Raw genomic sequence first — 14,871 nt, 5'->3', positions numbered from 1 at the left:
ACTGTTAGGAAACACCCTACTTAACTCCCAACAAATTAATCAACTATAATGTAAACTACAGCATGAGGCCTGCCAGGAAAAACAAACAAACAAACAAAAAAACCACACACAACAAAAAGCCACTAATTTGTGGTTAGAACTTTGAAAGAGTTGTCTTGATCTGCTGAGAATACTATTGCTACAAAGTTTCTTGTTCTTTAACGATTTTATCCCAAATTGAGGATCAGGTACATCTATTTGTAGCATCCTGTTGCAGGAAAATAGATAGTCCTTGCTTTCTTTTCAGGGATTCCCAGGTTCTTCACACAGTGCATATTCTGGTAACCAGGTAAACATTCAGATTAAGCATCATACCCATGTCAAACCTTTCCAGATGGAGTAGGCAAACATAAACCAGTAACCCATTCTGTCCTCTTCTGCACAGGGAGGATCTTCCTTCTACCATGGAGGATCCTATGGACAGGTAGTTGTTCCTCTGCCCTTGTTAGGATAACGCAGATCCCCATTATCCTGATTTCTAGACTACCAGTACTGTGGTAGATGCAGAATATCATAATTATAGATTGGACAGTTATCTTTTGGACTTGCTAACTTACATCAGTCCCAAAGAACCTTGAAGCATGAAGTTTGAAAGAGAGCAATACAGAATAGTATGTACAGTTTCTTTGCAGAAATCATATTTTATTAGGCTGCAAAAATTGCTGCCAGAAGATTTATTCTATTTTTACAATATTGATCTTAATTTTCACTAAGATAAGAAAGATTAACTCAAAACTAGGGGAAAAGGTTTAAAATGAACATCGGATGCATTCATCTTGCATGCAAGAAAATAGCTGGTCTGTTGTTTTCCTTTCAGGGAGGCCCAGGTTATTCTCACAGCTCTTATTCTGAAAATCAGGTAAATATTCTGGTTGCTTCTTCAGCATGGGAGAAGTCTAAGTATCTTTATTGAGCAGACATTTAAACTACAAAACAATAACTTAATGTTTTCTGCATAGGGAGGTTCTTCCTACACTCCTGGTGGATCTTATGGACAGGTAAGATTTTTTTTTCCTCATTTGTGAAGCCACAGAATTGCTGAGTTGGAAGGGGCTAACATAGATCATGGAGTCCAACTTTCCAATCAACAGTGCCTTCCATAATCCTCATTCCTGTACTGCTCTTGAAAGAAGAAAAAAAATCTTAATTGAGAGAATAAAAATGTTGCACTTTTTATTTTCTGTTCAGGGAGGGTCTTCTGTCAGTGATAATGGCAATGAATCCTATGGTCAGGTAAATCCTCTTTTTTTTTTTTTTTTTTTTTTTTTTTTTTAAATCTTCTTTGTTCCTCCCTTGTCCTTAGGGCCAATGCTCTGGCTCCTTTATACAGCTATATTCTATATTTTGGCTCTCATATTTTAATGAAGTTTTATTTTTAAAGGAGTGAAATTGCATATACTGTTCATATCATGGAAGCTTACAGGGGAGTATGCAAAAAGTGAGGTGTCTCCAGTGTTTTGAGTTATCAGCCAGATGAAAGTGTCTTCCAAATTGGAAATACAGTTTGTTCTAAGAATTTACTAAATTACTATCTTAAAATCAGTTTCTTGCAGGGATATATAGCTGAGTTGCTCAATATGCATTCTGAGAAATCAGTATTTGTACATTTTAAATCTCCCTAGAAAAAGATTCCTAAAGTATGTATGCATCTAAAATGAAATGTTTGCAATATGAAAATGATTTGTCTTATCTGAACAGGATGGATCTTCTGCATATGGTGGCACTGCCTCTTATGGTCAGGTAAATATAATTTATCTCATGCATCAAAAGCTGAAGGTTGGTGTGCTGGTTCTTACAGGCACTAGTTTCTATATTTCAATTCTTTTTAAGTGATGAACATCTGATACTTTCTGTTTGTGTTTTACTTTGATTTACCTATCTATAACTCCTAATATTTTCAGTAACAGAGTAAAGGTAATGCACTATATGCACTTCCCTCCTTAATTTGTCACTGCACATGCTGCTTATAAGTTTGTATTATTGATGTGGACTTCTTTGTAAAACCATTTTGTAGGGACTACATTCTTTTTTGGTAAGCAAGTATTTTAACCACCCAAGGGCATGTAAAATCATAGAATTATAGAAAATGAGCTTTCTGAATGTAAATAATAGTGGGGTTTTTTTCCACAACATCTTCATCTAAAATGTTTCCTAAAACAGAACATATTTACCAGGAAGTTTTATTGTGTTCTTGTATGTTTATGTTATTATTGTTTCTTAACCTTCTCTGCTTAAGCAGCAGGTAAAGTAGTATATAGTTTTATTTTCTTTTAATGTGTTTCTACTGTTTTGCAGGACTCACCATCCATGGGAGTTAGTGAATCTGATTACAGTGTAAGCATTCCTGCTCTCAAATATATCAATCTCAGAATTTACTGCCTTTTGAATTAACTAAGTGCTTATGTGGACCTTTACTTATCTCATAATCTTATCTTCAAGAGCTCTTTCATAGCAAATTCTAATAATCTGTGCTGCTTACTAAGTTTCTGTAAGAACTTCTTTGAAATAATAATGTTTCTATAGATAAAAGAAAATGCAGTCTGTTTTCCAGTGCTCTGGTTAGTAGAAAACGGTTCTTCACACAAGCAAAGCAGTAGTTTTCATTGCCTTCTGCTTAGACAAAATTGAAATATTTACCATAAAATATTTGGTTTCTAATATTTTACAGGATTCTGCCTCGTCATCTTACAACCGTCAGAGTGAACGGGTAAGCGCTCCTTACATGTGTTACCATGTTCTCTGCCCCAGTGCTTTTTAGGACTGAAAAGTACTGGCCCCTTGAATTACTGCTTGTGTGGAAGCTGGTATAGCAGTCTTCAGACAGACAGTCCTCTAGCTAAGGCACAGAGGGAATGAGACTATGGCTGAAGTATTTAAGAACTACATATAAGCCCAGCTGATGGCTGAATTTCACTCTTGAATTTCAGACTCGCCACTACAAATGCTATGCCACAATTTACTTGTTCAGGTTCCTGCAGATTTTTTGCTCATGGTCTTACTGCAAAAGGCTTCCATACTGTAGCATATCCAGCATTTATTCTATGCAAAACCCTGTGCTTTATTGTGCTTTATGCTGTATTTATGAGGACTTCCATTTTCCTGTCATTTTTACTTGGCACTCATTTTATTAATTCATATGAGAACACAGTGATTGGGAAATTATTTTGATGGATATACAAGAACTTGTTAGTCTTTGTGTCCAAAATATCTTTTCACCAATAGACCATTTATCAACAGGGATAAAGAGGCATGTGCTGTTCAATGCAGAAAGAACCTTTTCTTTTTCTTGAACAGTCCATGAGAGAAAATTAAGGAATGTGGAGGCACAAGAAAGAACATTTAACTTCCATCCTGATCTTTCCATAATACAAAAGAAAGGAAGTCTTGGTTTTTTTTCATGTGCTTTCAATACATTTTTCCAGGATTTTTATTCCCCTGGAGGCAGCCAGTCAGGTGGACATGTAAGCATCTATTTTATTCATTATTTGCAGTTCCCTCCCCAAGTGGCTGTTCTGTTAAAAGTGATCCTGACAAGTAAATTATGCCTAACTATTTGTCTCCTTCTAGAATTTCTTATGACATCAGTAATCGTGTCTTGTGAAAAGAAATGATAAATTTTATGAAAAACAAACTATTTTATAAAAATGCGTATACAGCTATTAAGCAACACAGTCTTGTTTTCTAGAAGCCACTATAAACAGAAATAAATAGGTTCTATTTTTGCAGGGATTATCTTCTCAAGGTGGTGGCTACTCCGGTGGACAGGTAAATACTAATATTCTCTATTTTTTGCTTGAAGTATTTGTTGAAAAACAAAACAAACATCTGTATTACAGAAAATTGTTTTATGAGGAATAATTTTTGTGTCTTTAAATAATTCTTCCTTATTGCTTTATATATATATATGTTCAGTTGTATGGACATGTAATCTATGCTAACATGGATTAAATGATATTCTGATGTTAAGAAACAAATGAAAGTAATAAATACTATTTATAAAGTGTGCCTTTAACATAGAAAGTAAATGATTTTTAATGTTTTTCAGGGCTCATCCTCATTAGGAAGCAACCAGTATGGTGGGCAGGTGGGAAAATTTTCTTTTTTCAGACTTCCCCCAGTATGTGTTTCAAGAAAATACTGTAAAATTGGTAATGCCCATGTTTTTATTCTATTTTTCTTTCTGTAGACAAAATTAGATTCATAATCTTATAGATCATTTCAAACACAGTTTGTAGAGTAAAAGATGATACATTTTGGGCAAATAGACATGTCAAACTTAAAGATGATCATATAAATGAAAATATAACCATTTTACAGGGTATGCCTTCAAGAGGCAGCCAGTCTGGTGGACAGGTAAGTTTTTTGTTCTCAACGTCATTCAGCCCTGTTATGGCATTACAGACACTCTCAGTTTACCTTCTGTAGTTTTCCTTCACAAGAAGCATCTTTCATCACCACTGTCCTTCTTGCCCACCCCCTAAGTACTGTGCCATTTTTTTCTGACATGTCATTCAGAGATCCCAGAGATCCATAATTGTAAAGAGAGTCCATTCTAGTACCATTTTTGAGATATTAAATATTTTCTGTGTTATTCACAGGGTGGATGTGATTGCTCTGGTGCGAGCTCTGTAAGTGTTACTTGTTTCTTGTATGGTTGTTTTTTTGTTTTTGTTTTTTTCATACACACATGTATACACATATGAGAATGTTTATATAATTTGGAAAATTATCTGTAGGCCTATTTATTTCTAAGTTATTTAATTATCTATTTGAATGTACTCTTCAAATTTATATTCATTATTCCTTTGGTAGCACTATGCTTTACTGACATAATAGAAGTTGTTTCTTATTATGCCAAGATTTCAGATCACATCTGGCAGCATGATGCATTCACTGAACAGTGGCTGTCCATTGCCATAAAATATTTATAGACGTGTATGTACCTTCTCCAAAAAAAAAACTTAATATTTTAAAGGTAGTAATGATTTTCCTCGAGGGTATCTGAAGTCTGCTAAATACAGCAACATATGCTTTTCAAGGCAAGTAGTATGTGGTCAATCAACCTGCTGTATACAAAGGCCATTTCCACACTTGGGTAGAATTCTTATTTTCTAGGTAATCAGTCATGAGTAGATACTGAGCAATTATTTCTGATTTACAGTCCTACAGGCAAAGAAAAACAAAAACTATTGGCTAACTTTTGCAAGTTACTAGAAGTGAAACTTAAGTGTAACTCGAGTTCAGATTTTGATATTCTTTCTTTAAAGGAAAACAGAAGAGGCATTCTAAGGTTTTGTTTCATTTTTAATTTGATCAATGACAAGGGCTAATTTACTTTTTTGTAGTTGTTGTTTTTGATTTTGTTGTTTTATTTTTCTTCTCCCCTACAGACTGGATCATATTCCTCACACAGAAGTAATTCCTCTTCAAATGTAAGCACTATTCATCAGCTTTTTAAGGGTACCCTGTGTTTGTTCTGTCAGTATGACAGATAGATTAAAAAGATTTAGTACTGAATAGTCATACACTTCTAAAAAATAACCCACTGCAGTTAATATTAAAGTACATGTTACTGATAAGTGCTTAACATGATGTATTAGCCACAAAACAGTTTCTTTCTTAGTGGACTTAACAGATCTTGTGGGGAAAAAAAGCAGTAATCACAATACAACTCTGCAATAATGGCTATTAAAAGCTTTTTGAGAGTGTGTAGTTCTTTAGCATGCTCAATTCTTTTAAACTGAAATACGTAAGCTAACTATCCTCCAGTCAGATTCTTTGAAGTAATATAATTGATGTTTCCATTCTGAAAGGACTGTGGAGGCAGCCATTCTAGTGGATAGGGGCACATAAAATTCTAGATGTATTAGAAAGACAGGGAAGAATAGACTTTGCACGGCTTTTAAAAGCAAAAGAGTAAAATAGAATTGTATGTACTATCGTCCTTCAATAAGTCTGCCTTCAAAAAACTTCTGTTATAAGAAAAACAACTGATTGATTTTTTTTCAGGACACATCTTATTCTGGAGGAAGCCATTACAGTAGCTATGTAAGTACTCATTTAGAAAGAAGAGCCAGCTTGCCATTTTGAAAAATAGTGGCTGTTCTCAAACTCAGGTTCAGTTTTAATGTTGGGAATTTTGTTTGAAGAACAAAAACTCAGTTAATGAAATTTGTCATTGAGTTTGATATGTCAAAGAGTTGCCTTTATTTTTGTGGAACTTGCTTACTGTATCTCGTACAAAAAAGATGTGATAAACAATGAATGGAAATGCAGCATTTCTTATCTCAAGTCCACTTTCTTTCATTAGGAAAAAGAAAACATAAATCCATTCTTCCCTCTTCAAGGAGATTTCTTGCTGTCTGAGGTGTCAATAAGAAAGATTACTTGATATGGTTTTCAGAGATACCTCAATTAACCAGTCCTTTCTTGCTAGCTTTGGCCTTGACATTCAGGTTTCCAAATAAATAAATGCCACTCTCCCTGAAGTGAGCAGAGGCAGACCTTGAAAGAATGCTGCTTATCCTACAGCCTCCAAATTCAGCTGTCCCTACAAGTCACAGAAACAGAGCATTAGTTTCCATTGCCTTCTGCTTAGACAAAACTTGCCATGAAATATCTGGATTCTAATGTTTTACAGGATTCCTCCTCACCATCTTACAACCGTCAGAATGAACGGGTAAGCACTTCATGTTACTGCGTTCTCTGCTCCAGTGCTTTTTAGGACTGGCAAGTACTGCCCCTTTGAATTACTGCTTGTGTGGGAGCTGGTATGGCAGTTTTCAGTGTAGAGTAGAAAGTCCTCAAGCTAAGGCACAGAGGGAATGAGAGTATGGCTGAAGTGTTTAAGTACCATGAAGAATCCCAGCTGATTGCGAAAGTGTACTACTTGAATCTCTGACTCAAAATTACAAGCACAGTGACAAGGAAGAGGTGAGGATAATACTGAGCATGATAATTAACAGTGGCATATTGTGATTTACCAGAAATAAAGAATTTGATTCATGGGAAAAAAAGCCTAAAAATCAGAAAACAACCCATGTCAAGGCAAAAAGCCTTGTTTCTGGAGCGAAGTTCCAGGCTTGGTGACAAAGAAACTTGATTTAGAGTGAATTATATTTTGTTTTATTCTGTACTCTCTGCAGGTAGAATTTCATTTGCACGTGTGATTTTTCTCCAAAAGATTATCTTTCATCTTGTTAGCACTTGTCTCAGAGGCTTGTAGGGGCATGTGCTACATTATGCACAAATAACTTTTTATTGTTTCTCTTTGAGAGAAATGAGGAATCTGGAGCAGCAAGGTAGAAAATAACTTTCATCATGATATTTCCAAAGACAGTGAAGCCTCCTTATTATGGCTGCATAACAATAGAGAAAGTGCTTTCAGGATTGCAAGGACATTTACTGTACAGTTATCAAGGAAAACAGAAGCTCTTAAAATACAAGAGTAACAAACAGTACGAATTGGCACTTCAAGTATTTCCTGAAGTGACAGCATAAGCCTTGAAATCTAGTAATTAAAGTATATTGAAAGTCTTGCCTGTTGTCTTCACTCTTATCTTGCTATCTTGTTCCTGTTGAGAGTCATGTTTTAATTTAAAGAAATCCTACAACAGATAACTCATGTCTGGCATTTTTTACAGGAGTCATATTCTTCTGGAGCTAGTCAATATGGTGGACAAGTAAGCTCTTACTTTCGATATTTCTGTATGATATATATATTTTACCAGTGTCATACTTTTACCGAGTAAAGCTTTATCAAAATAAATACCTCAGTTTAATATTGGGAAAGCATTATAGTGACGTATTCTCTGTACTAACATTGTGAATTAAAGGAAGATAAAATGCAAAGTTTATTCCATGAAGATTACAAAAAAACCCACAGTGAAATAACAGAATACTGATATTTTTGCTTCTCATATCCATCACTCATCCATGTGAAGTAGAAAAAAATGATTTTTAATATTTTTCCAGGGATTTCCATCTCGTGGAAGCAGCCAGTATGGTGGACAAGTAAGCATTAATAGTCCTCACTTAGATATTTTTTTTACCTATGCATACCTTTAGCGCTGTGATTGTCTACCCACCTGTCTACCTTAACTTAGTGTATGTCAGTCTTAAATAAATCTTTATTGTAGCATTGTAGTTGCTACTGTGATTAAACATAACAAGTTTAGATGAAGACCATATTTAAGATAAAGAAAAGAAATAGAGAGTAAAGTATGTGGTTGACTTAGTTGGGTCCTGACATTTGCAGAACTTGGTCATAAAGTTATGTGTAAATACAGTTCTTTGGGGTAACGTGTCACATCTTTCTGAAATAAATTAGTACTTCATGAGGCTGATGAAAAATGTTTAAAGCCTCATGATATGGGTATAAAGAAGTTTCAGTTTCTTTTTTGTCGATGTTCAGGGTTCACCTTCCTCGGGAGACAGCCAGTATGGAGGACAGGGAGAAAACATAGAAAAATTATGATGGGCCTGTACTTCCACTGTATCGCATTAAATACATTTTTAGCCTTGTTCTACTTACTGACTTACCTAATTCTAGACCCTACTTGTCTTCTGCTACTGATGTGGTTTCTTAGCTCTCTAGTAGTAAGGAGTGGCTGGAAGTGGGTTGCATTTCTCCTCTACCTCAACTAATGAAATACCTCACTTCTCTCAGAACTGGCATCAGAGAAGTGATGTGCCTCAGGAAGGGAACAGAGGGGAAGGCTAGGTGTTGTTAAGGGAAGATGTTCCATGCTTTTATGAGGTGAAAGAGGATTGGGAGGGATCCCCGTGTTCTCTTGTGGTGTAGCCTTTCATATACAGTGAAATCCCCCATCAAACTGGCCCTTGGCTTGGCTTCTGCAGATATTTCTTGTCAGACTTACTGGAAAGGGAATTAGGAGATAAAAATTTTCAGACACAGTGTATAGAATACACTATGTATGTATATGCTATTCTATGTATAGAATAATAATAGCTTGTGATCACTCTGTGCTGTTGGTCTTATAGAAGATTCATACATTACAGACAGACCCTAATTCACACAGAACACACACAAAAAAAGAATAGGATGATTGCTTTTCTGTACTCTTTCATCTACAACAGAGAAAGAAAGTAGCCTTTCTTTCAAAAGCTCTCTAAGAACCCTTTTGATAGAAATGATTGGTTTCTTTGTGTCAGGGTCCATCTTCCTCAGGTGGCAGCCATTATGGAGGACAGGTGAGAACTGCTTTTCCTACATATGGTTTGTTGTTCAGTTGTTCACCTTCTTCTCTCTTCTTCTTTTCTGTGGAAAACAAGGTTCTTTGTAAAGGGCTGGCTTACGGCAAAGCACTGTTCAAGCAGAATGGGTGAATGGGAAACCTTCTGTGTCAGCCCGTGCAGGAAAGTGAAACACAAAGTCTGCCCTGAGCAGTGAAGCACTTGCAGCTGGGCTGCACATAGTTACAGTCTAAAACAATAAATTGATGTTTTAAAATAGCTTTAAAGAAAGAGTTCATATTCCTGTGGTGTTTAAATCCACAGAGAACAAATAAAATTGTTTTTTCCAATAACAGGTCATACATTTAAGAAAGTGCAATAAATTCAAATGCTTTCCTGTTTCTTTGTGGTAAGGCTTCTACAGAAAGTTGCCAGAGTAGCTGACAAGTAAAACTTGTAATTTCCATTATATTTGCAGTTTTGGTAAACAGTTCATTAAGAAAACTGACTGTTCTGTGATATTTTTGAAAGGAAAAAAAGTCAGCAACATTTTTGAGCAAAATTAAGCAAGGATGGTGAAGAATAGATCTGTGTGATGTCATGATATGAGAGAATGCTAGAGTGGTCTGCTTTGCTGTATTGGAAATGCTTCCTTAAGCTGATCTTTCTTCAAATTACATTTTTTAAATTACGTTTTTAAACAGAAGTGATTTAAAAATGTAAGGACCAGAGTTACTATAAGTGAGAATGTTATTCAGTAACAGAAATAATTCATTTATTTATTATTGTTATTATTCCAGGGCTTTTCTTCAGGAGGTGGACAGGGTATGCCTTCAAGAGGCAGCCAGTCTGGTGGACAGGTATGTTTTTTGTTCTCAACACCATTCAGCCCTGCTATGGCATTACAGACACTCTCAGTTTACCTTCTGTAGTTTTCCTTCACAAGAAGCATCTTTTGTCACCACTGTCCTTCTTGCCTGTTTTATTTTCGTGCAATAGCAAAATAAGTCTTTGGCTTAATTTGGAATCTTCTTATGACCATGTAATTTCTCGACAATAAGTTTGTTTGTTTTGTGTGTAATACAGGGTGGATGTCATTGTCCTGGTGGGAGCCCGGTAAGTCTTCTTTGTCTTTCTATGCCTTTCATAGTAGTGTGTAGGTAGGAATTTCACAAAGTACTACCTTTATTGAATTAACTTTTTCCCTGAATTTATGCAAGTGATAAAAGTTGTCTTGCACTGTACTTAAGTGAGATATTTTGGACCTGATAAAGTTTTTAAAAAACAATATATATATATATATATACTAAGTGACTTGCAACTGCAGTATTCTATTCAAAACTCGCTATCCAGATGCATTTTTATTTTCAGAAAAAGACTTTTTAGGAAAATAAATCGTCCTTTACCCACCTTGGATTAAACAAATAGTGATGTTCTCCTGTCATATCAAAGGCAGTCCGGTGCCAGTTCCGTAAAGCACTCAGACATTATAAACTGCTTCAAAGCATTTAATTTCTTTTGGCTTGTAAGAGAGGCACAGTTGTTTCCACAGAATCTCTGTTTCCCTGATATCTCATAGTTTATGGTCTCTTTTTTTTCTTTCTTTTTTTTTTTTTTTGACTGTATAATACCACTGTTCTTATGATTTTACTAACAGTATAATTATATATATCAACAGTATGACTGAACTAATGAAACTTAAATCTAAAAACCTTGGCTCACAGTGCTTCTAACTGGAAGCAGACCAACACATTTTAAAAATTAGAGCTATTGTCATGTTTCTGTTCACTTAATACATGGGAGCTGGACTAGATGGCCCTCAAAGATCTCTTCCAACTGTACGAATGCTATGATTCTGTGTTTGCTTTGCATTTGTAAATATTAAAAAATAAAGCAACACACCTGCTTTGAAATATGATCTAATTTTCTTTTGAAGATTATTCAGTTATTTTCTGTCAAAATTTCTTCTCTTACTCACATTATGAAATCAAGCAAGCACATGCCATGATTATACCACTGAGTATTAGAAAACAATGTATAAACTGTCAGCTTATTTCTCTTTGCAAGTAAGCAATATGAAAGAATAAGGACTAACTGAAATGAAATACTTGTTTGATCAGCAAAGTAGAAAAGTATGCTAGTAACCAGTGCAAATAACTTCTTCAGTGCGCTAGGTCAAGATGTTCTCCTATGGTTTTACTTCACCTGAAACTGAATTTTATATAAAGCAGCTTGCTATTTTTTTTAAATACAGGGCTCTTTTGGAGGAAGCAACTACCATGGTGGACAGGTAAGCATTTTTTTGTTTCACACTGATACAGATTAGATGAGTAAGCATGGCTCACTTTTGCAACGTTTGCCCAGAAGCAATTAAATACTGAGTTTAGTCACAGAAATAGGAGCAGTGCTTTCCATAAAGCGTATCTGGCTTATATGGAATCAGTCTCTTTACATTTCTGTTATTACTTTTCATAAATATCTGTTGACTTTATTGGAAACAAAATTTTAATAGTAGCAAAAACTGTAATTTTAGAAGCCAGCTTACTTTGAAAAAATAATTGAAATAATATTTCACAGGGTTCATCTCTTTGCATTAACCATCAATATGGTGTGCTGATTAAAATGCTATTTGCCCCTCTACTAATGACTGTGTAATGTTCTTCTCGTTAATTGGTGTCATAAATATTTCCCAGATTAGGTCTAGCTTTTTGGTGGCAGGTAGTATTAAAGAGGAAAAAACTAACAAAAGGTGTGTGTTTCACATTTCTTTTACAGGGTTCATCTTATTCTGGAAGTAGTCAATATGGAGGACAGGCAAGCAACTCCTCTTTCAAGATATTGTTCCTACCTGTTATTTATGTAACATATGATGCTGTGCATTTACTGCCAGAAAGTTTTTCAGTCAGTCATTTTATGCTCACTAGATGTTTGAAAGCAGGGACAGACATGAAACAACACTGATAAAATTTAATGTAAAGTAACTGTATAGCTTGATTAGTTTAAGCAAGTTGAATAACATAATTGGTTAGAATCAACTGATTACTGCTCCATGTAAAGCATTTCTTTCAAGCAGTTTTTCATAACATTCAGAATTATATATTGCTGTGCAGTGGATAGCTGAAGCTTTAAATATCTCAGTCACTGGGATATAATAACAGCCGAATTATTTTGTGTGTATAGTGCGTGTCTGAATGGCCTGAAGATGGCAATGAAATGTTTTGTATTCTAATAAAAGATGTTTCATTTCCTTCTTACAGGGCTCATCTTATTCTGGAGGCCGACAGCATGGTAAACCAGTAAGTAAAAACTTATCAAGTTTTCCTTATATTTTTCTCATTACTCTGTTATATACAAAAAGAGGTTTTTTTAGTCAGCATTATACTCTGTCAGTGGACTTCTCTTGTCATTCTTCTTAGCAATGACAGAATGAGATTATAGGATCTTTAGTTTTAAGATGACACTTTTTCAGAACAATTATTTCTGTTTAAATTCACACACTTGAAATAGGGGAAAAAAAGCTGCAAGGAAAAAATGTAAAATGAGAATCAGAAACAAAATTAGGGCACTTTCAAGACTAAGCATGTTCTTCAAACACAGTTCTTAATGAGTCGATTACAACAGAAGTAAATGGCTTATTATTTTACAGGGATACTCGGGAAGCACTTATTCTGGGAAGCAGGTAAGAAAGCTTTCATCACAGCATTTTCTTCTTCTTTTCTTGGTAAGCAAAGAACCTGGATAGTTTATAAAGAAACTTATGAATGCTTTGGTCTGCAGATAGCATTGTGTATTAGCTCCCTTTGTATTAAACAATATTGTAAAAAGCTGCTGTGAAAAACATGGCCTTAACTTGGGAAAGCTGTCTGAGTATCAGTTATACTTTAAGTCTCAATTTGTCTTGCTTTACATTCTGGTTTGTGGCCCCATTACATTTTGTTGTCCTCCAATTCTAAATTCCTGTTCTCTTGGTAGATTTTTGTGGGCCCTGCTCAGTAAATCCATTACTATTGGTTAATTTTATTTCTTTAATAAGCCAGACTCTTGAGCCTTGCAATGACATTTCAGTTATTCCTCCGGTACACTTTCTGTTTTCAAGTATAAGGCAGGATGAAGAGAATGTGTAACTAAAGTGTGTACTTCATCTGTCTAAACCTACTGCCTTCTTAAACAGCTTAAAGCTATGCTCTGGGTTAAGTTGTTAAAATTCTATTGAGCAAGGACAAAACTGTGTCTTCAGAAACACTGAGTGGTAGCATTTCTAGATTTCCTTACTTGTTATTTGTTTGTTTGCAGCAACCGCCTTCCTCAGGGGGTAGTCAAGTGGTAAGCTTTTTCCATTGGTTTCTTCATGCTTGTATTGTAGAAAAATGAAAGTACTGTTTATATTTGTGAAGTATCTGTCTAATGTATGTGAATATGTATTTTCGAATACATGAGTGTGTAGGAAGGTTGCTCCAAAAGTAGTGCCTTCTACTTAATTATGTTGGCCCTTGATGTCAGAGGCAGTGTTGGTGGTATGGCAGTAAAGGTTAAACCATCCCAACCATGTTCTGTCATGTTTTATTGCCATGTGACAGATGGCAGCAGAGGGATAGTATGATGGAATGGTATGTGACATGGAAGTGCATAGGAGACAAAAGTGAATTCCTCCATGAGGAAAAAATGGCACACATTGCCATTTGTTGACATTTGCTGAACATTTTTGGAGACTTTTACTGTTGACTTTTATTGTCAGAAGTATCTACATAATAGAAGGGCCTAATAGGTAAAAGGTTTTTTTTTAAAACGGGCCTGTTTTTAATAATAGTGATGAGTAGAACTGTTTTGAATTTGGTTCATTGTGCTTGTTCTCTGTTTTTATAGAGCTCTGCTGGGAAACACTCCAGTCCCCAACTCCTGCTGTTGTTCAGCATTTTGAGTGCCTTCGTGCTCTCTGCTCTTACATCAAAATGGTCTGTGTGAACATCAGAAGATGTACTCGGCATCCTAGACATGGATAATACGCAGTAATATTAGATTAATTAATATCAGGGGAAAAAAAACAACACCATGAAGTCAAATTGTCAGATGTTACTTGGGCTATTGTGTTCCATGTCTGGTTACTATGTCATGTCTTTCGTTAGTTTCTTTGGGTTTAGTCATTGGTAGATATCATTAGTTTTGTCAGTGTTCCAGGCAGCATTTTAAGAGAACGTATTGTATGATTTTTTTAAAGGAAATTATTTTTATGTCCAGTGGAAAATGTGATGAAACGCACCTGAAAACTGATTGATGTGAGAAACAATCGCTTAGATAATACTGGGTTAGTAACCAACACTGAATGTCAGACAAATGGTTTTATTTGTAAGCTGAGCGCTGTCACTGCCCCTCACTGCAATACAATACAATACACATACAATAAAGATGAGCTCTAACTTCTCGTGAGCAGTCCTCCATGGGATGGTGAGAAGGATGCTAAAATCATGTCATACTATCAGCTGTAGTTGAATGTAAACAAACTCACACTCAACATGGTGGTTGCAAAGCAAGAAAAAAAAAAATAGCCTAAATACGATCCTTCACCGTTCGGTTGACAGTTTCTTTGGACTACGCAATAACGTTCTTTTAATTTAAGCATCCGATGTGAGCTGGCATTGC

General features: G+C 35.3%; 1 protein-coding gene across 1 annotated transcript in view; it reads left to right on the top strand.

Annotated features, from left to right (window-relative positions):
* Nucleotides 1-14,648, top strand: part of LOC107317357 (uncharacterized) — a 42,816-nt gene extending 28,168 nt beyond the window's left edge. The window contains exons 51-77 of the mRNA XM_085510802.1: nucleotides 287-328; nucleotides 425-463; nucleotides 857-898; nucleotides 999-1,037; nucleotides 1,228-1,272; nucleotides 1,738-1,779; nucleotides 2,335-2,373; nucleotides 2,708-2,746; nucleotides 3,462-3,500; nucleotides 3,766-3,804; nucleotides 4,085-4,123; nucleotides 4,357-4,392; nucleotides 4,638-4,667; nucleotides 5,430-5,471; nucleotides 6,049-6,087; nucleotides 6,680-6,718; nucleotides 7,683-7,721; nucleotides 8,014-8,052; nucleotides 9,214-9,252; nucleotides 10,035-10,094; nucleotides 10,321-10,350; nucleotides 11,489-11,524; nucleotides 12,010-12,048; nucleotides 12,492-12,530; nucleotides 12,881-12,913; nucleotides 13,528-13,557; nucleotides 14,098-14,648. Of these exons, the coding sequence (XP_085366928.1) occupies nucleotides 287-328; nucleotides 425-463; nucleotides 857-898; nucleotides 999-1,037; nucleotides 1,228-1,272; nucleotides 1,738-1,779; nucleotides 2,335-2,373; nucleotides 2,708-2,746; nucleotides 3,462-3,500; nucleotides 3,766-3,804; nucleotides 4,085-4,123; nucleotides 4,357-4,392; nucleotides 4,638-4,667; nucleotides 5,430-5,471; nucleotides 6,049-6,087; nucleotides 6,680-6,718; nucleotides 7,683-7,721; nucleotides 8,014-8,052; nucleotides 9,214-9,252; nucleotides 10,035-10,094; nucleotides 10,321-10,350; nucleotides 11,489-11,524; nucleotides 12,010-12,048; nucleotides 12,492-12,530; nucleotides 12,881-12,913; nucleotides 13,528-13,557; nucleotides 14,098-14,196 (1,113 nt within the window). The 3' untranslated portion in view covers nucleotides 14,197-14,648. The remainder of the gene's footprint in view (nucleotides 1-286; nucleotides 329-424; nucleotides 464-856; nucleotides 899-998; nucleotides 1,038-1,227; nucleotides 1,273-1,737; nucleotides 1,780-2,334; nucleotides 2,374-2,707; nucleotides 2,747-3,461; nucleotides 3,501-3,765; nucleotides 3,805-4,084; nucleotides 4,124-4,356; nucleotides 4,393-4,637; nucleotides 4,668-5,429; nucleotides 5,472-6,048; nucleotides 6,088-6,679; nucleotides 6,719-7,682; nucleotides 7,722-8,013; nucleotides 8,053-9,213; nucleotides 9,253-10,034; nucleotides 10,095-10,320; nucleotides 10,351-11,488; nucleotides 11,525-12,009; nucleotides 12,049-12,491; nucleotides 12,531-12,880; nucleotides 12,914-13,527; nucleotides 13,558-14,097) is intronic.
* The last annotated feature ends 223 nt before the right edge of the window (nucleotides 14,649-14,871 follow it).

Source organism: Coturnix japonica, chromosome 11 (assembly GCF_054131305.1).
Source record: "Coturnix japonica strain WE chromosome 11, WE-NBRP24, whole genome shotgun sequence".
NCBI classification, from domain to species: domain Eukaryota; kingdom Metazoa; phylum Chordata; class Aves; order Galliformes; family Phasianidae; genus Coturnix; species Coturnix japonica.
The sequence above is the reverse complement of the archived record's forward strand: the minus strand, read 5'-3'. Positions and strand labels throughout refer to the sequence as shown.